The sequence below is a fragment of the Canis lupus genome, chromosome 17 (genome assembly GCF_003254725.2).
Source record: "Canis lupus dingo isolate Sandy chromosome 17, ASM325472v2, whole genome shotgun sequence".
NCBI lineage: Eukaryota > Metazoa > Chordata > Mammalia > Carnivora > Canidae > Canis > Canis lupus.
Window position 1 is genome coordinate 29,655,917 of NC_064259.1, and position 24,358 is coordinate 29,680,274.

Genomic DNA, 24,358 nt, shown 5'->3' on the forward strand with positions numbered 1-24,358 from the left:
TACTTAAGGAGAAATCTCTCCTGCTAGTAGCCTAAGTTTATCTTACAAAGTTTAGAGAAAGGGCTCAGGGAAGACTTCACAGATGAGCCACGAGTTAAGGGCCCTTGAGAGACTGCAAGGATTTCAGCTGCGAGGCAGAGGGACTGTAGGCAGGTGAAAGGCCCAAGCAAAATGTGGAAAGTAGTTGGCAAGAGTAGACAGGTTTTCTGTAGGGGGGGGGCAAGGAAGAGGAGGATGGAAGGTAAATTCTGGCTGTCTCAGATCTACAGCTGCAATGTGGTTAAAGGGAGCCCAAGATGTCTGGGGCAGAAAAAGACAAAAGTAATGTTTCCTGAAGACAGATTTGGCAGCAGTAGTGACTGGGAAGGACCAGGAAAGAATCTAGTGGACAGGACCATTAAGATAGTCCTATGGATTTGTCCTATGCCTGGGTACTAGATGGACGTTAGAGAAGAGACCATTCAAAAGGAAGACTGCTCAAAAATTGGCTGAATTGAAAGATGAATATGAGAAATTGATGAGACAGGAGAGACATGCTGATTTGGGATCACAAAGATTTTTAGACTAAACGGCACAGAGCTAAAGCTTTTTTTTTTTTTTTCTTCTTCTTACCTTCACCAGAAATTTCTCTCCACGGATTTGGTGGGTACATAAATGCAGCATTTTGGATTTGGTCATTTATATCTTCATCTTCATTAAAAGGAAATGTGCCACTGAGGCTCACATAGACGATAACTCCCACTGACCACATATCTAGAGAACGGTTGTAACCTTTGCTCCTGAGAACTTCAGGGGCTAAGTATGCTGGAGTTCCTACCACAGATCTCCTGAATGACTTTTCACCAATGATGCGTGCAAAACCAAAGTCACACAGCTTCACCTGGGAATAAAAAGATGTTATTAATTTTGCATTTTCATCTATCTATCTCTATATACCTGTCCCTAAGTATGATACTGAATCATTTCAACATACCTGCCAACTACTGATTATGAACAAAAATGAATGTAGATGGGGCAATTGTAAAGTACCCTTTTCCAAAAAAGCAGATACATTTATAACCTTGTGATCTATTACTGACATAAGCACTAGGAAAGCCGTTCATATTTTCTTTAAAAAAAAAAACCAAAAAACAAAAACACCTTTATAAATTCTAGCTTCCAGAATGCCAAAAACCAGACTGGTGGTGTTAAGTGCTCAAAGTTTTTTGATGATATGGGAGAGTGCTGATTTTTTAGCATTTGGCTTTTAAGGAGCTGCTTTTCTATCTGTGAGCAAGAATTATGTGTTTCATTTTTTAATCCTCAGTGACCTCACAGTGCCTGGAAACACAAAGGTACTCAGTAAATGTTTGCCGAATGAAAAATAAGTTGGTATTTAAAAACTGACCCTTTATTTTCCTTAATCCTAGAATCTATATTCTCGAGGATTACTCTCTGTTGGCAAATAACTTGAGGTGTAGTAAAGAGAATTAATGGAGCCCATAGAAGAGCAATGCTAGAGATTGCTTTAAAGATCAAGAGCGAAGGTGTCTTCTATGACTATGCAACAAACAATTGCTGGTGAGATACTGGATTTGACAACAGTTTTGTCTGAAGGTAGCCACAGTCACTACAATATCCTTTTGGGAACAGCGTTCTGGAAGTGTAATGAGCTTGGCAGAGCTCAGAACACTTACCTTGCTGCACATCTTCTAGAAGTTTGGGTTTTGGAAAGTAAGGTCACATTTGTGAACAAGCAAATGCCAAGTACTTTATGGAGGAAATGCGGAAATGCCCTGACTCACAAATGTCTTCACAAAAGCATTATGATAAATTGAAAAAAAGGATTTGGCTTCTAAAAACTGATGGTATAAACTGCCTGGAGAGCAAAGATGAAGGTGCATTCATTCAAATGCTTCTTGCTATTTCTAGGACATGGAGCCTCGTGCATGTTTTTATGGTAGCGTTCTATGTCATTACCGAATGTGGCTCCCTTCTGATTAAGTACTGGAGGAACACAGGATTATTGACCATGAAGACATGTGAACTTCTTTTTGGTTAAATGCCCTAACATCCTGATAAAAGATGCCTTGGCAGTAGGCAACTGAATAAGGAAGTGTGGCCATGGCTAGCATTTGAGCAAGAAGGAATGACAAGTAAATGACATTATTTTCCCTTTGTTCAAAACAGAGGTCAGAAAGATGGAGTTTTAGTCTCACTGTAGGGGTATGCAACCTTTGCCCAACAATTCTGAAAACCAAATGAGATGATAATGTGTGGAAACACTTTTATTTAAAATATCACACCAACTATGAGGGAACCCTTTTTACCTCACAATGACAGGGAATCCGTTTTAAGCCATATAGGCATTATAAAAGAACAGGATTATTTCCTTGTAAGAGTTGAATAATTTTTAACAGTATATCTTCTTCTTAAAAGACAGTTTGAGTTGTATTTAATTCAAGTGAAAGTCAGTTGTCCTTAGTCTGTCTTAGTCTGTCTTAGTGTTTAACTGTGAATTTTTCAAATGTATATAAACAACAGTTTGGCAAAAGATATTCTAGTTAATTGGAGAATTTATCAATGATAAGCATGAAAAATATTTATGGGTACTACCAACATATTCCTCAGGAAGAATGTTTCAAACTTTGGGTTTATGAACCATTTTTTAGGTTATGAAATTTGGATCAAGGTCAACACTTTAGTGAGATGAAATTTATTAACCAAGTAAAAAAAATCCATGCATTACACATAAGTTATGGACACACACAAACAGAGGATATACATGTGTGAGTGATGGCAGGGACAGGAAATGTAATTCTTATATTGGTTTTAGTGAAAATGTTTGAAATAAAATACCATAAAGAGGAAGGGGAGTGAGCAGCCTGCCTCAAAATCTAGTCCCCCCCCCCCCCCCCACAAAAAAAAATCTAGTGTCCTCCACTGACAGTTCTACCCTGTATTATTTTATGGGGAATTTGTTCTGAGCACCAGGCACCAGTCAAGATTGATATCCCTCACTTCATTCCCAATGCACAGGGAGAGTGAACTGCACTATGTGCAAAACGTTATACCTTGAGGTCCAGTTAAGTCTAAAAAGTCTTAATGAAAATAAACAATGAGTAAGATCTGAGTTCAAATTATTCAAGTACTAATCCTCACTGGTAGTTACAGGCTAATTACTTCTGTTAAGATAGTGATATATCTGAACCTATAGCACTTCCTTTCATTACATGGGTGCTCTGTAATGTCAGGTACTTAACAAGGTTCTAGAAAGTATCTTACCTGAGGAAATGGCTCTGCTGATGCAAGCAGCACATTTTCTGGCTTTAAATCACAGTGTACAATATTCTTAAAATGGAGATTCCTCAAGGCAACAAGGATCTGTTATTGGAGAAAACAGAATTTTTTCAGTGCCTGGTAAAAATCATAGCTGAATCCCCATCTGACCTCTTAAATGGTATGGTAATTTGAAAAGTCCACGACAGTTCATCAAGTTTTAACTGAAGTGTTAATCTGTTCTTCAAGGTTAATTCCCACAATATCCTGATATGTAAAAGCACTGCTATTTAATTTTCTGTTTTCAAGTATTCTCGTTTCAAAAAAAAAGAAAGGGTTAAAATACCTGTGTGACCATGAATTTGGTAATTCGTTCTGGAAGTCGACTTTTCTCACTGGATAGAATCATTTCCAACATATCTCCATGTAGCTTTTCCATTACCACAAAAACTCGTTCTGGAGTTTCAAACATACATTCCAGGTTTACAATCCCAGGATGGTGCAAATTCTGAAGAGTTGCAAGGATATTTATATAACCAACTTAAGTAGAGAAATAGTTTTACTATGCAAATATCTAACTGTACTACAATTAATTGTATGGAGTACATGGCACAGAAAGAAAAACAGCATAGAAAAATAAGCAGTAAAAGCAAACAAACAGGATCCTGGATTTGGATTTTCCAAGATCTGTACTGGACTGGATGCACTGAGGGGAAAGGCTGTCTTCCCAATTGATTACCTAAGTGCCCTTGTCCATTACTACATTTTCTTCTTTCTCATCTTTTTAGTCTCCTGACACAATGCTAATTTTATACTGTCCATAAATAGGCACCAATTGCCAGTCAAATTTAGCCAATTACACAGAACTTTGGCTCTCTGGGGCTGTGTCTGTAGAGGTCTGTGCTCGAGAGCTGGTTCCAATTTTAAGGTAGTTATTTATCTAAGTCTGGATTTTCAATCTTCCATTTGCTTTTCCTTCTTTTGGGCTCAAGATCTCTACCTCCATCATCTCCTGTTTCTGTTAATAAAAAAGCAATCTACCTTACTGGTTAAAAACAACAACAACAACAACAAGAACAAAAAACTTTCCTCAGAAGCAGATTATCATGATACGTCAGCCATGCTCAAAAATATTCAACAGCTTTTTATTCCTGAACACAAATCTATTCCTCTGCTTACCCCCTTCCTATCTTCAATAATATGGCTTCATTTCAATTTTAAATATGCTCTATTGGCCTAAGTGTTTAAGCTTTTATTCTTTATTATTAGAAACGTATTTTTTATGCTTTTATCCTTATTATAGGTACTAATTATGCTAAGACATAACTTTTTGGCTTATGTGAAGTTGAGCACCATCTCTAAAATATTTTTTGAATCTGCCATCATCCCTCAATTCTCACTGTAGCTGCTTTAATTTCAGCTCACATTACCTCTTTCTAGGACGACTGCAGTAGTTTCCATCTAATACTATATATACATGCAGCAGTACTTATCCCATGGTACTGTGCCAAGTGCATGTATCTTACTTTGTAGCCAGTAAGTTCCCTGACAGCAGAGACTTAGTCATTTTAGCTCAATGTCTGAATCATGGTGCTTTAAAAAATGACTAGCAAGTGCAAAATAAATAGTTTACTAATCCATTTAAAATAATGTAATGAGATGGTATTCCAAGCAGCTAAATTAAAAGTGACACATTTCTACAGTGAAAATAGCAGTGAGCAGGGAAAGATTCAGAATATTACAACTTTGATCAACCTAGAGTTGGGGAAAAAAAACAAAAACCTAGAGTTGGAAGTGTGGTTGGCTGTCCCCATGCTGTAGTTTTAAGTTTCTTTCTTCCCACCTGCCGGTAAATGGTATACACACACAAAGATAGAAAGAAGTATTCTGTAACATTGTCTCTTAACTTTATTTATTTAAATGTCCCATTTCCTCTGGAGTCTTTTGGTAAATTATACTTTGATTGAGAATCATTTTCTCCAGGTTTTCAAATTTATCTGATAGAACTGGACAAGGCAGCATCGTAAAATTAAAATGCCTTTAGGTTTTTTTTCAGTAGTTGTGGTCATCTCCCCAAGATGTTCTTTCTTATTTTTGCTTTCCTTTATTGTTCATTCTTTAACCTCTTGAGTTTGATTCTTAATTCATTTATTTTCATTCATTCTTGTGTAAATATTTGAGGTTATAAATTTTTTGAGCAATTGTCCAAAAACTGATATACAGTATTTTCACGATTATTTTTTAAATACTCTGAAATCTTGATTTTGCTCTAAGATATTAAAAAATTTTTTTTCAGGTGGTGGGAGCTTTCTGTTCTCCAATTTTGTCATTTATTTCTAGTTTTATTGCATTAGGATCAAAGGATACTATTCATCCTGCTGTTTTGAATGAATGGGGTACTCTCTGTTCTTTGATTTTTAGGGTACAGACTTTAGTATAAAGTGGTTAGATTACCTTATACTGTTTAGGCCTTCCATGTTGTTAGCTTTGGCTACTTCATCTGCCAAGACTCCTATGTGCTTTTCAGTTTCTCCCTGCCGCCTCTCTAGTTTTCCTTTATAATGCCGCTATTTGGTGTAATCTTCTCTCTTCCACTACTAAAGTGCCCTTCTTCCCTTCACTTACTGTGTCTTCCCTTGAATTAAATCTTATCAGATCATGACCCCCTTGGCTTTCTTCTATTTGAGGAGGCAGCTAGAGAGGATATCACAATTGCAGATATCAGAAAGTGCCAGCAAAAACAGCACTTAATGTGGTGCCTCTTCCTGCATGCACCCTTGGCTCCATTTCCAGTGTTTCTGGAAGAACTCCTTTACCTATTTTATAGGTCTGAGCTTTCTTCTATTTTCATAAGTTTTGAAATTTTTTCTCTATTATCATTTTTCTTGTTGCTTTTAGGTGACTTCTGAGAAGGGGAAAAATGGTGAATTTATACACCACAGTGTTAAAACCAGAAATTTCTCTTTGAAATATCTCCTAATATTTTTCTCATTTACATAGGAAGCCATGAGAGCAACACACATTTTCTCCCATTACTACTCTATAACCAACCCTTTTCAGGCAAGAGCAAAAGATATTTTATATTACCATATCCCTATGAAACACAAGTAAAACGCCTTCCTTTCTTTCCTGCCTCATAATATACTCCTCAGCCAGATGTAGCCATGTTGACAGTTTATGTAGGTGTGGATCCTTTTCTTTACATAACTGATGTACACATGTGCAAATTACACATTACCCTAAGAAACTATACAAATGGAACCATTCCACATTTCTATTTAAAAAATTTAACAATATGTTATAGGTAATGCTCCATATAAACACATTTATTCAATAAATGTTAAATGAGTATTTGCTATGCTCTTGGTACTATGTAGGTAGTCTGGATTCAAGAGTAAACAAAACTGACAAGTACCTCTCATCTTGTGAAGCTTATTCTAGCAAGGTGGGATAGATAATAGGTGATAAACTAGTAAACTACCCAGTATGAAGGTGGTAAATGCTATGGAAGGAAGAAAAAGTAAGGAGGTGGGGGTGGATGGGTGTAATGCTAAACAGAATGCATGGGCCTCATTAGCAAATGACACACGGCATTCCAGGCAGAGGGAATAGATAAAGCAAAGTCCTTGAGACAGGACCATATCTGACATATTTAAGGAATAGGGAGACAGTGGGGCCATCATTCAGAAGAGACTCAATTTGTTGAAAGTAGTATCTACACTGGGACCTTTTCCAAGAGATTTTGGTTCAGCCTAACAGTATCTGCAGATGTCCAAAAATGTCATGTCTTCTTTTCTTTTTTTTGAAGATTCTATTTATTCATGAGAGACAGAAAGAGAGGGAGGGAAGCAGAGACAGAGGGCAGGCTCCCCATGGAGCAGGGAGCCCAATGCAAGACTTGATCCCAGGACCCTGGGATCACCACCTGAGCCGAAAGCAGGCGCCCAACTGACTGAGCTACCCAGGCACCCCATGTCCTCCTTTCTTTTAAATTGATAGAAATACAGAGTTTATCACCAAGCACTCAAGAGCGAGGCTGGATGTTTCTGGGTTAACTATAAGGTCATTCCTTAATCACTGATTCTGTAATTGACTCTCCCTGCCACTGGAAAGGCCAAAACTGTAGTCTCAGTAGTATGCTTAGTCTTTGTGCTATAACCTTTCTTTATAAAGGTGAGGACATAGGGAAGAAAAACTGTGGAAGTCAGTGGAGCTGCAGGTAACTTACAGTACCAGAATCAACTATCAGGCTGGCGTCAGCCAGCCTTTTAGGTTTGTTTAATGAGGACTACATACAAGAAGAATCAGGGGCAAAGACTGGAAAGTAAGGATGACACAGCTGAGAGGGGAGGGGGGAACCAAAGGGTGGAGTATATAAGTGTAGTAAGTTCCTTTCAACCCGTATGCAACAGTCTAGCTGAAATGCCCATATGACTAAATCCTGTGTAATGAATTTCATCAAATGAAATGAGTTGCTATTTGGAAAAAAGTTTCCTTTAAAAAATGTTTTTACCAAATTCAGATTGTTCTAAGAGAATTGTAATTCAAACACAAAGTAGACTAAAGTTGATCGTTATATATAGAAGAATTTGTTGAATTTATACATTGCAAAGGAAATAAAGTCACGATTTTACGTATGTGCGCACACGTGCGCACACATACACACACAGCAGGTCCAGTGTGGTAGAGTAGAAACAGCATGTGGTTTGCAGACAGATTGAAACTCTAAACCTGGGCAGCCTGGGTGACTCAGTGGTTTAGTGCAGCCTTCGCCCAGGGTGTGATCCTGGAGACCCGGGATCGAGTCCCGCGTCGGGCTCCCTGCATGGAGCCTGCTTCTCCCTCTGCCTGTATCTCTGCCTCTTTCTCTCTCTGTGTGTCTCTCATGAATAAATAAATAAAATCTTAAAAAAAAAACAAACCCTCTAGACCTGTCCTCTTCCTTGGGTGATGTTAAGAAAAAGTACTTATTAATAAGTACAGTTTCTGGCACAAAGTAAGTCATTAACTAAATATAAAAATGTAAATTTGTATATAAACAATTTGAAGAGAATCTACAACAAAAAGCATGGTATTAAATTTAAGATGAAAATAGTATATTTGGAGACATACTACAATTACTTAACCATATTCCCTGTATGGTAGTCAATGAAAAAGAAGTATTATAAAATTAAATCTTAGGAGTTTTAAACTAATAACAATTGCTACAGAAGGCTATACTACCATTGTTGCCCTGTGCATTACCCAGAATTCCCTAAATTTAATTATTATGAGCCATAGTTGATAAAACATGGCCAAAAACACTTTAGTGTTTAGTTCAGAGATTTGTCTGTGATCAGAGTGGCAAGGATGAATCAAGCCTTAAGAATGTATCCTTAATATTTATTTATTTTTGTTATATTAGTGGGACAATGAACAAGATTCCAGAATTAGATATGAAAAAAGATCACTAACAATATTCACATTCTAATACAGTCCGAATGCTATTAATATTCTATATGAAGACAGTTGTACAGGAGGAAGTGACCTTGAAGGGACCATAAGTAGCTTGTAGACCACAATCTTTTGATTATCACTCCTCTGAAAAACACAGGAGGCAAATGTCATTGCTGGTAACCAATAATGTAATACATGTAAAATGAATTGTGTGTTTGTAAGTTTCTTACCTGCTTCTTCAAGGAAGCCTAAGTTCAGTAGGTTTTGTCTTCTTGAACTTCACTCACAAGCAAATGGGGTTCTGACAGCATTAACTATTATATTACCATGATTTCTTAAATATTATCCAAAAGCTACACAATGAATAGACGTTTGCATATTATAATTTATATGATATTCATACAAATAAAGATAAAACTAAATTTAAGTCTTCTTGATGACCCCCAAAAGAGGTAAAAATGTTAAATGAAAATGGTAATTTATTTAATGAAAGTTAGGTCATTACTAATATATATTTAAAAATATACCTTAATGGTATTATAAAATTAAGTCTTTAGAGTTTTAAATTAATAAAATAACAAATGCTACTGTGAAAAGGCACACAATTTTTAAGCATTTATTTTTACAGCAATTGCTATGTCAACCAAGTACCATCATCTGTGAGCACTGCATGGGTACAGCACTGACCTCCCAAGCCAAATGTGGTGACAGAAGTATCCAAGTATTTTGAGCTTCTGGAGTGATGAATTAATAAATTCTTACTTTGTTGTTATTAAGATTTTACTTATGAAAATGTATTCTAAACAAACTATCATAATGGCAGTTCTTGTAACTCCTAGAGGACTGTAATTTAATTTTTCCCTTTAAAAAAAAAAAGACATAAGGATTTAATGTAGATGCCCACCAGCCTCTCACTGAGCCCAAAGGTCATAAGATGAAAACAGAAGAAAAAACAAGCTTTTTTTCTTATCAGCTCTAAAAAGACTTACATTTAAAAATCCACAAATCAAAAATTAAAACCAATACAAAGCAACTTGGGTTTTTTTTTTTTACCTGTAAAATAGCCACTTCATTACGGAGTTGACTTTCCTGTTTTGTGGGGAACCTCATCTTATCAATTACTTTAATAGCCACATCCCTTCCAGTTTTTCTATGTTTTCCTATTAAAAAAAAAAAAAAAAAAAAGGTATAGAAAAAAGCAAATTGACAGCTCATATACAATATAAAAGCTTTATTAGGACGTTGTCCAAAGACTGAAACTGATATGTATTTATTTACTCTTAGATTTCTTTTTTTGGCTGATTTTGTTCCTTCTCCTTTACTCTTTAAGAAGTAAATTATTATTTTCCCTTAATAATAGTTGCCCCTAATAAAGGCATACTTCAAATGCCAGGAAATTTGAATCAACTTTTTTGCTGAAAAATAGTCTACCTTATTAAATAAATGATAGTTAACTTAACTACTCTTAGTCTTCAGATACTGTCAAGATAGAAACATTGTATCAGTGAACTAATTTTATTCTAGATTCACTGAGTCAGCACAGTTATTTAACCACATGTCAGAGCAAGTGTTGAGGCAGAAAGGCCACTTAAAGAGTGTCTAGCAAGGGAGGACTAGGATTTAATATTGCTTTTCTTTTATACCTTGGATTATAACTTATAAAGTACTTTTATGTGTATCAGGCTTAATTAACAACCTGTGAACAATGCAGGTCAAGTTTTGTAAGCTCCATTAAACAGATGAAGATACTAAGCACAGTGAGCTTAAATGACTCTGCCAATATCATGAGCCACAGATCTTAGGATCTGATACAACATTCATGCGAACAGCAGACAAATGGGCCTGCAGTCACTTACCTCCATAGACGATACCAAACTGGCCTGAACCAAGCACCTCATCGGCAAAGATCTGGTAAACAGTGCTAATGTCCTATTTAGGGAAGGGTAAGCAGCATTATTTCCCTCTATTTAACACTGTCAACATCTCTCTTTTCAAAATACTTTAAGATATTTTTGTTTCTGAGAGGCAGCTAAATTGCCTAACAAATATTTTATGAACAGACTTCCCATGTCCTAGAAAAGCCCAATTTTAATGCTATGGCTCTTGACATACAAGTATAATCTATTCTGTAAGAAGGCCTTTGAGGGGAAAAAGTTTTGAATAAAATAAAATCTTGTATTTATTAAGTAATGCTCCATAAAAAGTTAACAAAAAAAATTAAGAACAAAATTTTACCTATTTCACCATTAAGGAGATTTGTTATCTTTGATCTGAGAGAAAAACTCAGAAGGTTCATATTACTGAGATTTAAGCTCATTTTGAAAGCCTGATGGAAAGGGTTATGTGTGAGAAAGTCTGTAACTTAGATCCCTCTTCAATCTTCTTCCCTCCCTCCCTTCCTTCTTGGTGCTGGCTGTTGCTGTGGGAATATCTTTGGAGGGCGCTCTCCAGTCCTCTCCCTGGTGCTTCAGTCAGGAGTCTCCGTCTGGGTATGTGCCACAGTCGGCATGGAGGGTGTTATACTCCCCCCAAGTGCCTGTTTCATGGCAGTAACTCAACTGAATAAACAGAATTGCACAGACCTCAATTTCTCACTGGTAAAGGTGATACATAACATCTAATTCACTGGATTTTTAAGTAAATTAAATGAAAGATATATATCAAGTGTCAAGTCCAGTGCCCAGCATATAAAAATCAGTAATTCCATAAATCTGATTTCCTAATTTCTGTTGAAATTGGATAATCCTAAATTGTTGACTTCCCTGGGACTTGGCTTTCTCATCTGTATAAAAGTATTCTACATCTCTAGGATTCCTCCTAATTTAAAAAATGCCTGTGAATTTAGGATTGTCATCAACATTTATTGAGCCCTAACTGTATAGAGGACTCTGTAAAAGGCAGCTAATTTGTAAAACAGACCTAGGTAAGAGGCTTATGATGTATTAGAGAAACAGTGAAATCTATTAAAAAGGTAAATAATTCAGGACATACCAGGGTCAAATAAGTACTACATATTTGTAGAAGCTCTCCTAACACCTGTTCTTTACTCATTCACCAGAACAACCTGTACTCTCCCCATTCCCTCTGAAGAGCACACACTGATTGATGTCTACAGTAGCCTAACAAACTGGGGGTGGTGTCCCAAAGAGTGAATCTTTAAACTGAACATGTTCCCAAACCCTTTATGCCAAATGTACTTGTTATAGATCACAGAGTTTAATTACTGCAAAAATTTAAATATATATACTTTTTAAGTCAATGAAACAGAGATTACTATGAAAACTAGGTAGTTTTAGAAACTCCATAAAGGGGTGTCTGGGTGGCTCAGTCAGTTAAGCATCCAACTCTTGGTTTCTGCTCAGGTCATGATCTCAGGGCAGTGAGACTGAGCCTGGTGTGGGGCTCCATGCTCAGTGTAGGTCTGCTTGAGATTCTCTCTCCCTCTCTCCCTCCTGTTTATGTTCTCTCTTTCTAAACAAATAACTCTTAAAAAAGAAAAAAAGAAACTCCATAAAGATGAGATACCAAACCAATTGCTGTCAATTTATTTGTGAGCAAAATAAAGATTGGGGGAGTGAGAATTCTGTTTCCAGAATAATTCACAAGTATTCCTGGTTCTACTTTAAAGAAACAAAAATTGGAAATTATAGAGAATGCATTATGGGCACTGTTGTATAATAAGAATTTGACTGGCCTTTGTCCCTGGTTCCTAAAAGAGACCCTAAATCCTTGGAATTTCCCAATTCATAGGAGTTTCTTACATTATGTCATTCGTGAGCCCTTTGGATCACACCTGAAGTATGCTAACAAGATGATTCAGGATGGGGTAGGGTCACCAGAAAGATCAACCAAGAGTGTTGGGGCTTCGAACTAGTCCAAACTCAAGGGAGGCAGAGGGGAGTAGGAGAATGAGTTCAATCATGTGGCCAAAGATTCAGTCAATCATGCCTACTTAATGAAACTCTAATAAAAACTTTGGACACTAAGGCCAGATAATTTTCCAGGCTAGTGACACATCAATGTGCTGGTAGATTTGCATGTCCTGATTTCAGGGAGAGAATGCAGAAGCTCTACATTCAGAACTCTCCCAGACTGCATCCTATGCGTCTTTGGTTGGCTGGTCTGGAATTTTATCCTTTTTAAATAAAGCTGTAATCCTAAATCCAGCACTTTCCCTAGGTTCTGAGTCATTCTAATGAATTACTGAACCTCAGTGTGGGTTCATGGGAATCCTCTGAATCTGTAGCCAATTGGTCAGAAGTACGGGTGAACTCTGGACCTCTGTACTTGTGGCTGGTGTCTCAAATAAAGGCAGCCTTGTTAGGAACTGTGCCCTTAACCTGTGGAGTCTGCACAAAATCAGGGTGATTAGCATCAGAACTGTATTACTACATACAGATGTGGTTGATGCAAGATAGACCAAGTGGAACTCTACTTAGCAGACCCATACTTAAAGAAAAAAATCTCAGCTCTGTGACAAAGCAAATCAATCAATGTGCATATATGCATGTTTTAAGGTATAATGAAAAATTTTAAGGTTTATAAGAATCATTTTTATATGCTTCCCAACTTTAATCAGCTTTTTGTTTAACCAACCAAATTTTGGTTCTAATCAGAGTAGATGAGGGAACATCCACTATTCATATAAAAACTGATAGAAACGTTTTTTCACAAAGACCAGCTCTGAACCTTTTCTGTTCTCAGCAATGAATGGGTATGTCCCTCAAGTTCCTGGGAGATCCTTCAAAGTTAGTGATCTCGTGTTTGTATTATTCCTCTTTCCCTCCCCAAGAATCTGGTATCTGTTCTACCTACCACTACAAGAGATATACAGATTACATCTCCTTGAAACCCTCTATTTCCTGGATATCCACTACTGGATATCCAGTTTTCACTGCAATCTTAGAAAAGCCAACATCTATATGCTACAGAGCTGTAGCTGGATGCCCCAAGTTGAAGATGGCAACAGAGAAATTTATATATAGTCAATGAACTATTTTATGACTTCTTTTTCTAGCCTTTTTTCTTTCTAATCCAGGGTTGGTAAATTAGTTTGTAGGCCAAAAATCCAGCCTGATGGCTTTTTGTACAGGCTCCTGATATATAAAGAACAAACTTTACATTTTAAATGGTTACAAAGGGGAAAATAATAGTATTTTCTGACATGTGAAAATGATGTAAAATTCAAATTCAAGTGTCCACAAATAAAGTTATATTGGGGCACAGTCATGCTCATTCCTTCATGTACTGCCTATGAACGCTTTCTCACTACCATGGCAGAATCAAGCAATTGGGTATGGTCTCCAAAGCCTAAAATATTTACTATCTATTTCTTCATAGAAATTATGCTGACTCCTGTTATAATCCCCAACATGCTATTCACTATTCCTTAAAAGTCTTGTATGTCCTGCTTCCTTCTATTTGCCCATCCAGGTCCCTGCACTTGCACAAACTACTACTGTTCCCCACCCTCATCTGAAATTCCTGTCCCTCCTTGTGGTGCCGCTCAGGTTTCACTTCCTTTAGGAAGCTTACCCTCCTGACCCAGTGTGAAGTAATCCCTCCCTCCTCTTTGAACTAGTCTATCACTATGTAACATTCTACTATCACTTGAGAAAAAGTTATCTTTATTTTCACAGTTTAAAAAAAATCTGCCTTAGTTTCCTTCATAAAGCAGAACTCCTTAGAGAAGTAATTAGCCACAAAATCTAGTGAGTGTCTTTAGGCCAATTGCTCATTACTTTGGCCTATAAACATTTTTTTTTAATTCAAGTATAATTAACATACATTGCTCTATTAGTTTCAGGTGAACAATATAGTGATTTACAATTCTAAATGTTTCTCAGTGCTCATCAAGATCAATGTATCCTTAATTTCCTTTATCTATTTTATCTATCCCCCCACCCAACTCCCCTCTGGCAACCACCAGTTTGTATTTAAGAGTTTGTTTTTTTTGTCTCTTGAGCTTATTTTCTAATAAGATTTTCACATCTTATTTTACCTATTTTAATTACCCAATTTGCATATTTTAACTAATGTTTACTTACCACATTTTCTTGGATCTGACAATTAGATACAGAGATACTAGTAGACAAATCTTCTGTAGAAACAGAAGGATGATGTATGAGAAAAAGAACAAAACTTATATGGCTTAATATTAACATTTGCTGACATGTGAATATCCACAATATATTAAATCTTAAAAACTAGCTAACATACAGTTAATATAATTATGTTCTTTAAAAAAAATTATCCACACACACAATACTAACCCATCAACAAGAAAGTGGTTAAATAAAATATGATACATCCACACAAAGAAATACTATCTAAACACTCAATGGTGTAGAGCTGTACATAACTGAGTTGGAAAGCTATCCATGGCATATTAAGTCAGAAAGGCAAGTTGTAAGGCAGCAGCATTTGAATTACAAACAAAGAAACTATGATACTTCTGGTGAGTGAGAGAGCATAGGGTTGGGGAACAAAGACTTTATTTAGTCTTTATACACTTCTATGCTGCCTGCATTTTCTAAAACATAAAAAGCATGCATTACTTAATAAAAAAAAGTAAAAATCAGTTAAGTCTATATACTGATATTGAACTATATCTGATACATATTAATTAAATAGTGCATAAAAGCAAGTTGCAAAAAGAATGAAGTATGACCACATTTTTTGTAAAACTATAACAATACAGTACAGAGAGAATCAACTTCCCTTCTCCCTAAACCAAGAAATATACACCAAATGGTTAATAATGCTTTTCTGAGGGGGGAGATACAGGAACAGCAACAAGGGAGTGTGTTACAAGGGTACTAGAAGGACTTTCTCGTTTTATATTCCATATTACTGTGAAGTTTAAATGTCTGTATTACTTTGGTAAGCAAAGGAAGTATAACTGACACAGGTGAAGTGAGTAAGAGACAAGGTCTCAAACATCTAGAATCTCGGAGACAACTCAGAGACAAGATGTGAAATTTCCTTTATGATCCAAAATATAAAAATTTAAAACAAGAATATATAAGCATATGTCAAATATAAGTAACATGACTGTCAAAAACTGCATTTAAAACTATGAAGTTGGGCAGCCCGGGTGGCTCAGCAATTTAGCACCGCCTTCAGCCCAAGGCCTGATCCTGGAGACCCGGGATCGAGTCCCACATCAGGCTTCCTGCATGGAGCCTGCTTCTCTCTCTGCCTGTGTCCCTGCCTCTCTCTCTCTCTCTCTGTGTCTCTCATGAATAGTTAAAAATTCTTAAAAAAAAAAATAAAGATATGAAGTCAATCTGAAAATATTTTAAATAATTCAAATATTAAATATTAATGAACAGACAAAAAAGGCACAGCATCAATGATATTAAAGCCTCAAAAGTTCTGCTTTTCAGTCATTCCAGTTTCCTAGTGTAAGGCAAAAATGATTTTGTTTCAAAGGACTCCGCTGTCTAGCTCCATCTATTTTTACTTTCTATTGCTTCCCAGAACTCTCCCTGAGAAAAAGCAGCAGCAGCCAACAGCCAAGTAATAATATTATTAATGTGTCAGGAACTGTGCTCAGTGCATTATAGGCATTTATTATTATTCCCACTTTAGATTAGAGACTGCAGAGACCAAGATCACATTAGCCAGTAAGCAGCAACTGTGCTTTCATTCTCTAGTATCCTCACTCTTAACCCTTCTGCAATTCTCGTTTTAGAGACTAAACTCAAGAGAGAAAGTTCCTATATCCAGTGATACATACATAAAATTTGTGTTATGTACCTGTTTTATTTTCTGGGGGAAAAGGTCCATGGCCTTAATTAGGATATCAAAGTTCTGTCTAAAATTCACCAAAACAAAAAGCACTATAAATACCTATCTAATTCATCCTCTAAGAGTCAATATTAAACACCAAACGTGTTCACAGTCATTACATTCATCCCTTTGATCACAACTCTCTTTAACAAGATTCACTACTTCCCCCACCCTTCTCTTTTAATTTATCCTATCTTAACCTACTTGAGATCCAAGGTCAAGGTCCAAATCAGGTTCTTCTGCCACAGTTTCTGCTTACTCCTGCTATCCATATCTGCATCCCCCAAGTAAGGCATTATTCATTTCTGCGCTCTACTGCTTTATGCTACTATTCAACACTTATGTTTGTAGTCCTATCTCCTTTAATTTCTGTATTTCTTTTGTATTCTAGCTTAGAACCTAGCATAATGCCAAGAATAGGTATATGAAATAATACAGCTGAACTGAAATAAAGTACATTTAGGAAATGATATCTATTTCAATTTAAATATATTTGTCTAATGAATGTTTCTCCATAAATAACCTAACATCAATGGCGTTAAAAGTGACATATTATGGCTTTCATTTGATTCTTTATCAAATTTAGGTTTTTATTTTATTTTTTTTAAGATTTTATATATTTATTCACGAGACACAGAGAGAGAGAGAGAGATGCAGAGGGAGAAGCAGACTCCATGCAGGGAGCCCGACGTGGGATCCGATCCCCGGACTCCAGGATCATGCCCTGGGCCAAAGGCGGCGCTAAACCGCTGAGCCACCGGGGCTGCCCAAATTTAGGTTTTATTTTATAAATTTTGTTAGTGCAAAGAACATGTTTCAATAATTTTTTAGTATTTCTGAATGTTTTAATACAGTTAAAAGAAGGGAAGCCTAGGTGGCTCAGATGGTTAAGCATCTGCCTTCAGCTCAGGTCATGATCTCAGTCGTGGGATTGGGTCCCACATTGGGCTCAATGGGGAGTCTGCTTCTCCCTTTTTCTCTGCCTCTCCTCCTGCTTGCACTCTCTCTTTCTCAAATGAATATTTTAAAAAAGAGAAAAACAGCATTTCTGACTTCATAGATTTCACAAGTATGATGTGAACTGTAATACTTCATCACCTGTGTATCTTACCATGAAGCAAAATACTAGTAGTTTGCTTAATCCAATGAGAGTTCATGGATACCGAACACTGTTTTATTCTTTACTGGTTCTCTTTCCTTAAATGCTGACAGCCCCGTAAGGTATGTACTATTACAGAGAAGTAGAGTTTTGCCTAAGATCACATATGTGTTGGCAGAGCCAGGATCTAAATGTAGGGAGACTGACTCTGGAACCAAGCTCTGGGGATTGTATATATACATTATAACTAACGTATAAAGGAATTAACTAACAATACTGGTTACTAAAGACGAAGCTTAAAATGAGCATTAGAAATACAGACATACAAAAAAAAAAAACAAAAAAAAAGAAATGCACACATACAACCACACCCACAAAATGCTTAACAACCAGAGGGGGTAAAAAAGCCATCAACAAGCTTATTGCTTACTGTGATCTTTCCCTTGCCCCGGAGAAGTGCAAACACTTGCTTGAGGGGTAACAGGCATGAGAGCTTGGCGAATTGCTTTTTCCCAGCTCTGTGCTACATCAACTCCAACTCCAGTGGCAGCAAGAACAGGATTGTGGGAGCTGTCCCCATTGTTCTCCCCAACAAAGTATACCATAGTATCAGTGATGATTTCAAAACAGTGTGGGTTGCTGCCTTGTGAAATGTTTGTGAAATCTTGTGGCGAAGATATGCGAAGAATTTCTGAAAGTGGAATTTCCTGAAGTAAAAAATTAAGCATTAAAAAATATGAATACATCTTTGTTTTTATTTTCAAATACACTAAACAATCAGAGATATGTGTTTCTAATGTTTGCATTAAGATGAACACAAGTATGTGGTACATAGAACACATAGTTAAATCTTACGATAATATCTGCCTTGAATGATTTGTATGCCCAGCAATGCCAAAGGCAGAGCAAGGAGATTATAACTAAGGCAGTGATTCAGGCCTTCAGCAGGTCATTAGAATGCAAGGAAGGGGAGGACCATGAAGGGTGACTGCCACTATATCCAACATCTGTCACTTTCCAATCATCATTAAATCAACTCAACAATTACTCGTCTACTAGCAGCTATCTGCAAGATACAGCCCTCAGAGAACAAAGCAAAAATAAGAGCGAAAAAAGAATGTTAGTATAGATTGTTCAAGTATTCTATTCTAGTTCTGCCCATAGCTGTAACAATTATTTACATGTAGCTTACTTCCTAACACACACACAAAAAAACATATTTAAAAGAACCCAACCAGTTCAAAGCAAGTCATGAGTTTCTATACTCTCTCTTAGGGATACAACTGCTACACTCTACAATTTTTTTTGGTGTTGGTCTGTGACATGGCAAAGTGTGGAGCAAGCCAAGCAAAGACGACTATACAAAGTCTTGTACAAATAAGACTATACAAAGCAGCAGCAGCTTTTGGGAATCGGGGCCTAAGATAAAATGGAGTGGTGGAGAACACCAAATACTTCCTGGCCTCTTCGCACAGGCTATGATAATGGGACTTACTAAACTTCCCAATCTAAATCATAGCATCCAAAAGGAAATCAGGAACAACCTGAGAAGCAAGCCAAAACCAAAGGAACACACGACAAACCACCTTGTGTAGCAGGGCTGGGGGGTTGGGGGATATGGAGGAGTGTGGGACACTTATTTCAACAAGAAACTTAACAATGACTTCTATAAATGATATTAGGCAGTCATAATAGGTATACTCCAATAATCAACATTACTTGAATATATTTGGAAAATACAGAATATTTCAATGTATGTATTTTTTAAAATGTGGAATCTTTACCTTATAGTATTTTGATCCAGATTCATTTTGAAATAATGTTAGACATTTGCTGTCCAGTCTCCAGTAATGCCTCTTTCTCTATAAAATAAAGGGCATAATACTCAGGTATAAAAATGATTCCTTCAAAGTATCTGCATCTTCCTTTTTCTTTCATTCCTATTCATAAGTTTGTATTTCTGAATAGGTTTAAAATTCATGAGAGTCAAAATTCTGCAAACATAGGAAGGATAGAGTGACAAGTATATTGCCATCACTGCTAACATCCCACTCCCATCCAAGGATAGTAGGTTTCTGGGAATACTTTTAAAGAATTTTATGCATGCACACACAAATACCTATGTGGTACACATGTGCAGATAGGTAATTTACCTACAGGCTACATTTCCTCTGGCTCGCTAGGTCAAATGACATACACATGTAAATTTTCCTTGACAGTGTCAATCACTCTACATAAGATTTGACTCAATTTATAGTTTCATCAGCAACATGAATACCTATTTACTCAAACCTTCACTAATGTAGTTATGTTACTAAACTTTTTGATCTTGGCTACACTGATAAATAAGAGCTGACAATTCAGTGAAGTTTTAAACTGTACTTTTTATTAAAAAACGAAAAAAAAACTCTAATGTTTAAGAGTCATTTGCATTTCCTTGCCTGCGAACTCTGTTGATATTCTTTCCCCATTCTTTGTGTTGTGGCCTTTTTCTGACCAATTTGTTGTCAGCCTTCACATATAATGAAATTATTCCCTGTCTAGATTATGACTTTAGAATACTTTTCCAGTTTGTCATGTGTCTTTGCTTTTGTTTTTTGACATGTGGTTTTTTTTTCACATGTCTAAATTATTTTTTTTTAATGAAGACTTTAGCCATTTTTGGTCAGAGCATAATTAAAGGGAAGGTACAGAGACTTCTCATATACCCCCTGCTCCCCACATATGCATAGCCTCCCCATTATCTACATCCTCATTCAGAGTGGTACACTTGTTACAACTGATGAACCTATATTGATACATCATAATCACAAAGTCCAGAGTTTACATTATGGGTTACTCTTGGTATCCTACATTTTATGGGTTTGGACAAATGTATGATGACAGGTTTCCATCATTAAGGGACTTTAGAGTTTTTCCTTGCCTTAAAAATTGTGTTCTTTCTGCCTATTCATCTCTACCTGCCCCCTATCCTTGATCTTTTTCACTGTCTCCATAGTTTTGCTTTTTCCAGATGTCACATAGTTGGAATTATACAGTGTGTAGCCTTTTTACATTGGCTTCTTGTCTTAGTAATATGCATTTATGATTCCTTCCTGTCTTTTCATAGCTCACTGCTGTTTAGTACTAAATAATATTCCATTGTCAGGAAGGATGTACCACAGTTTATTTGCCAATTCACTTACTGAAGGACATCCTGTTGCTTCCAAGTTCTGGCAATTATGAATAAAGCTACTGTAACATCCATATTCAGGTTTTGTGTGAACATAAGTTTTTATATCCTTTGGGTAAAAACCAAGGAGTGCAACTGCTACATCATATGATAAGAGTATGTTCAGTTTTGTAAGTAGCCGTCAAACTGTCTTTAAAAGCGTCCATACCATTTTGCATTCCTACCAGCAATGAATGAAAGTATGTGTTGCTCTACATCCTTGCCAGCCTTTGGTGTTGTCAATGTTCCAGATTTTGGCCACTCCAGTCTGTAGTGATATTGTACTGTTGTTTTAAATTGCACTTCCCTGATATATGATATAGAACATCTTTTCATATGCTAATTTGCCATCTGTATATCTTCTCTGGGGAGGTATGTGTTAAGGTCTTTGACTCACCTTTTAATTGGGTTGTTTGTTTTCTTACTAGTGAGTTTTAAGAGTTCTTTGTGTATTCTGGAGAACAGTCTTCCATCAATGTCTCTTTCACAAAGATCTTCTCCTAATCTGTGTTTGTCTTATTCTCTTGACACTGTCATTTGCTGAGGAGAAGCTTTTAATTGTAATGAAGTCCATCTTATCAATTATTTCTTTAATGGATTTGATATTTGGTATTGTATCCTCAGACACTTTCTGAATCTCTACTGCTCTACTAGTTTGTAAAAATATTTCAAAGTTCTGCCTTTTGAAAACTCTTTACAAACTTACCTATAGTTCCAGTGTACTATAATGTCTTAATATTTATTTCATTCTTACTTTGATTTTAAAAATGCATAAAGTAAAGCACATAACAAAATTTCACTACCATATTACAATGTCTGAGATTACTGACCAGGGTGTCCCTGCTGCTGTAATGGACCATCCACCCTTCCTTCACCATCGTGCTGCTCTTCCTCTTTGTGTGCTTGATGGACTGTACAACCCTCATTAGCGGAATATTACTGCTTGTTGATGGACTAAAAAACATTTAGAATTTATGATAAAATATTGATAATTTAAATTTTTAAAAATCATATAAATACTATAAACTCATCAGCCCTTTTTAAGACAATTGACCTAAAATTTTTCAAAATATCTAAGAGAAATAGCTTAAGAAAATAAATTAACCCCATTATGATGATACACAATTGATTTATAAAAGACTAAGATAATACTGCAAGTTCTCATTATTTGTCATCAATATTTTGTGAAGGGTGATAACACAGAACAATGCACAGAGCAGAATGAATTCTCCCTAATTAGAAGATCTGAAGCCTGGTAGAGGGTCTCATTTGGGACTTCTGTTGAGAAAGTTTCTTTTGCCCTAGGCAGCATGATTAATTAGTGAATTCACAACAAGGTAAAAAGTAAACTGCTTTTCAAATGTCAATTCCATTATTCATGTTAGCAAAAAGTATTTCTAGTAGAAGATGCTGAAAGGAAAAGGATTTACAGATAACAATTAAGAAAATTTAAAAAATAGGGACACTTGGGCAGCTCAGTGGTTGAGCATCTGCCTTTAGCTCAGGGCGTGATCCCTGGGTCCTAGGATCGAGTCCCACATCTGGCTCCCTGCAGGAAACCTGCTTCTCCCTCTGCCTCTGCCTAAGTCTCTTATGAACAAATAAATAAAATCTTAAAAAAAAAAAAAATAACGTACTGAGTTAAATCAGGTAATACTGAAACATGGGTCAGGAATAACGCAGCTGGAGGAAAAGAACAATTTGAGGGCTATGTGTGAAAAACATATAGTTTTTCAGTTTCAGTCTCAGTTAAATATTTTCTTTTAAATTATAAAGTATTCATGATTAGGAAGCTACCGAAGTTCTCCTGATAGTCTCTAAACCGAGTAAATATTAAGTTTTAGTTCAGAATAATGATAGGGGTGCCTGAGGGGTCTGTTGGCTAAGTGTCTGCCTTCAGCTCAGGTCATGGTTGCAGGGTCCTAGAATCAAGCCTCACATCAGGCTCCCCTGCTTAGCAGGGAGCCTGATTCTCCCTCTCCCTCTGCCCCACTCCTGCCCGCTTGTGCTGTCTCTGCCAAATAGGGAAATTAAATCTTAGTGAAAAAAGAAAATGATAATGATAGTTAATAGCTGTAATCTAATGATAAGCAAAAATGAATAAATGATCACTCAGCCACGTGAGACTGGTAAATGATCCATTTTTTCTAAATACCTCCTGGTTGCCAATGAAAACCAAAACCTGCCAAAATATTAAAATTTTTTCACAAAGTAGTATATCCTATAAAGCTGTATATACAGAAAAACTGAATTCCTATAAACATAAGAGGATATTTAAAAGTTTTATAAGCCAAAAGCATTTTTACAAAGTGCTAATAGTCTAATAAACTGTGGTATATGAAAACTGCTCCTAAATTCATCACCATCATCTGTGTGCAACGTCTGCAGGTATACATTAGTCCTGGTGTTTCTGACATCAATAATCTGCCTGCATGAAAAAACTGGTTGCTTTAACGGATAGTTCAATTCTGACACCTTGTGGTGCTTGCTCCACAGTGGGATATCATCTAGGCTACACTTATATAAAGCGTTTTTTTCTTCAAGAAAACAAGGATTCTCACACCTTCCCATCCTGAGTGGATGGCAGGAGTGATATAATTTATTTCAGAAATACTGTGGTACATGTAACAGAATTAGCAACAATTTAATTAAATTTTAAATTACATTTAGGTTCCATGTAAAGAGACTCTTTCTTAAGGGAGCGCCTTGGACTGACCCTGATTTGGGAAGCAGATTGTGGGACATATACATGCACTACCTGATTGTTTTCACGGCTTCCTCATCTCTTTCCACATCAAGATCAGATGGATCCAAGAAGAACATTTTGTCTTCTGGAGGAGATGGTTCTTCTGTGTCATCCAATCCCCGACTACCATCACTGTTCATATCACTGCTGTCGATATCCATAGGTATATCTGTATCTGCTCCCAGACTGGAAGGTTCTGGCAAAGTTTTAAATGAATTCAAAGTTTTCTATTAATGGGAGATCAATACATCTAGATAGAAAAAAATATATTAAATGTGGGGGGAAAAAAGCTTTAAAACTCTCAATGAAAATCTAGGAAAATATCTTTATGACTTAGGATAAAGCAGTATTTGAGGAAGATACAAAATCCATATACCATAAGGAAGAAAAGTAATTTGATTAATTAGAATTTAAATTTCCATGACAAAAGATACTAAAAGCAAAGTAAAAAATTAGCCACCACTATAGTATGTTGGGTTAACTGGTTTTCCACAAAGGTCCAAGGCAATTCGTTGGGAAAAGAATAAATAGTCTACTCAAAAACTGGTGCTATTTCAACTGATACCTACGTGCAAAAAAGGTGAAACTGGACCTCTTTCTTAAACCAAATAGAAAATTAAGGTAGATCACGGGTCTAAATATAAGAGCTAATTTTATAAAACTCTTAGAAGAAAACATAGGAATAAATCTTTGTAACCTTAACACCAAAAACCTAAGTGACAAAAGAAAAAATAAATTGGACTTAAAATTTTTTGTGCTGCAAATGATACCTCAAGAAAGCAAAAAGCCCAAAAGAAGGGGAAAGTATTTACAT

The 24,358-nt window shown here is 36.3% G+C and overlaps 1 protein-coding gene across 2 annotated transcripts in view; it reads right to left on the reverse strand.

Annotated features, from left to right (window-relative positions):
- The window catches only part of PRKD3 (protein kinase D3), an 88,225-nt gene that overhangs the window by 5,093 nt on the left and 58,774 nt on the right, over positions 1-24,358 (reverse strand). For both annotated transcript variants that reach the window (XM_025454159.3, XM_035700834.2), the window contains 10 exons: positions 23,557-23,740; positions 21,629-21,752; positions 19,372-19,449; positions 18,018-18,294; positions 14,742-14,794; positions 10,551-10,623; positions 9,748-9,854; positions 3,605-3,766; positions 3,265-3,363; positions 613-880 (listed from right to left, as the gene is read on the reverse strand). In XM_025454159.3, coding sequence (XP_025309944.1) covers positions 613-880; positions 3,265-3,363; positions 3,605-3,766; positions 9,748-9,854; positions 10,551-10,623; positions 14,742-14,794; positions 18,018-18,294; positions 19,372-19,449; positions 21,629-21,752; positions 23,557-23,740 — 1,425 coding nt within the window. The remainder of the gene's footprint in view (positions 1-612; positions 881-3,264; positions 3,364-3,604; positions 3,767-9,747; positions 9,855-10,550; positions 10,624-14,741; positions 14,795-18,017; positions 18,295-19,371; positions 19,450-21,628; positions 21,753-23,556; positions 23,741-24,358) is intronic.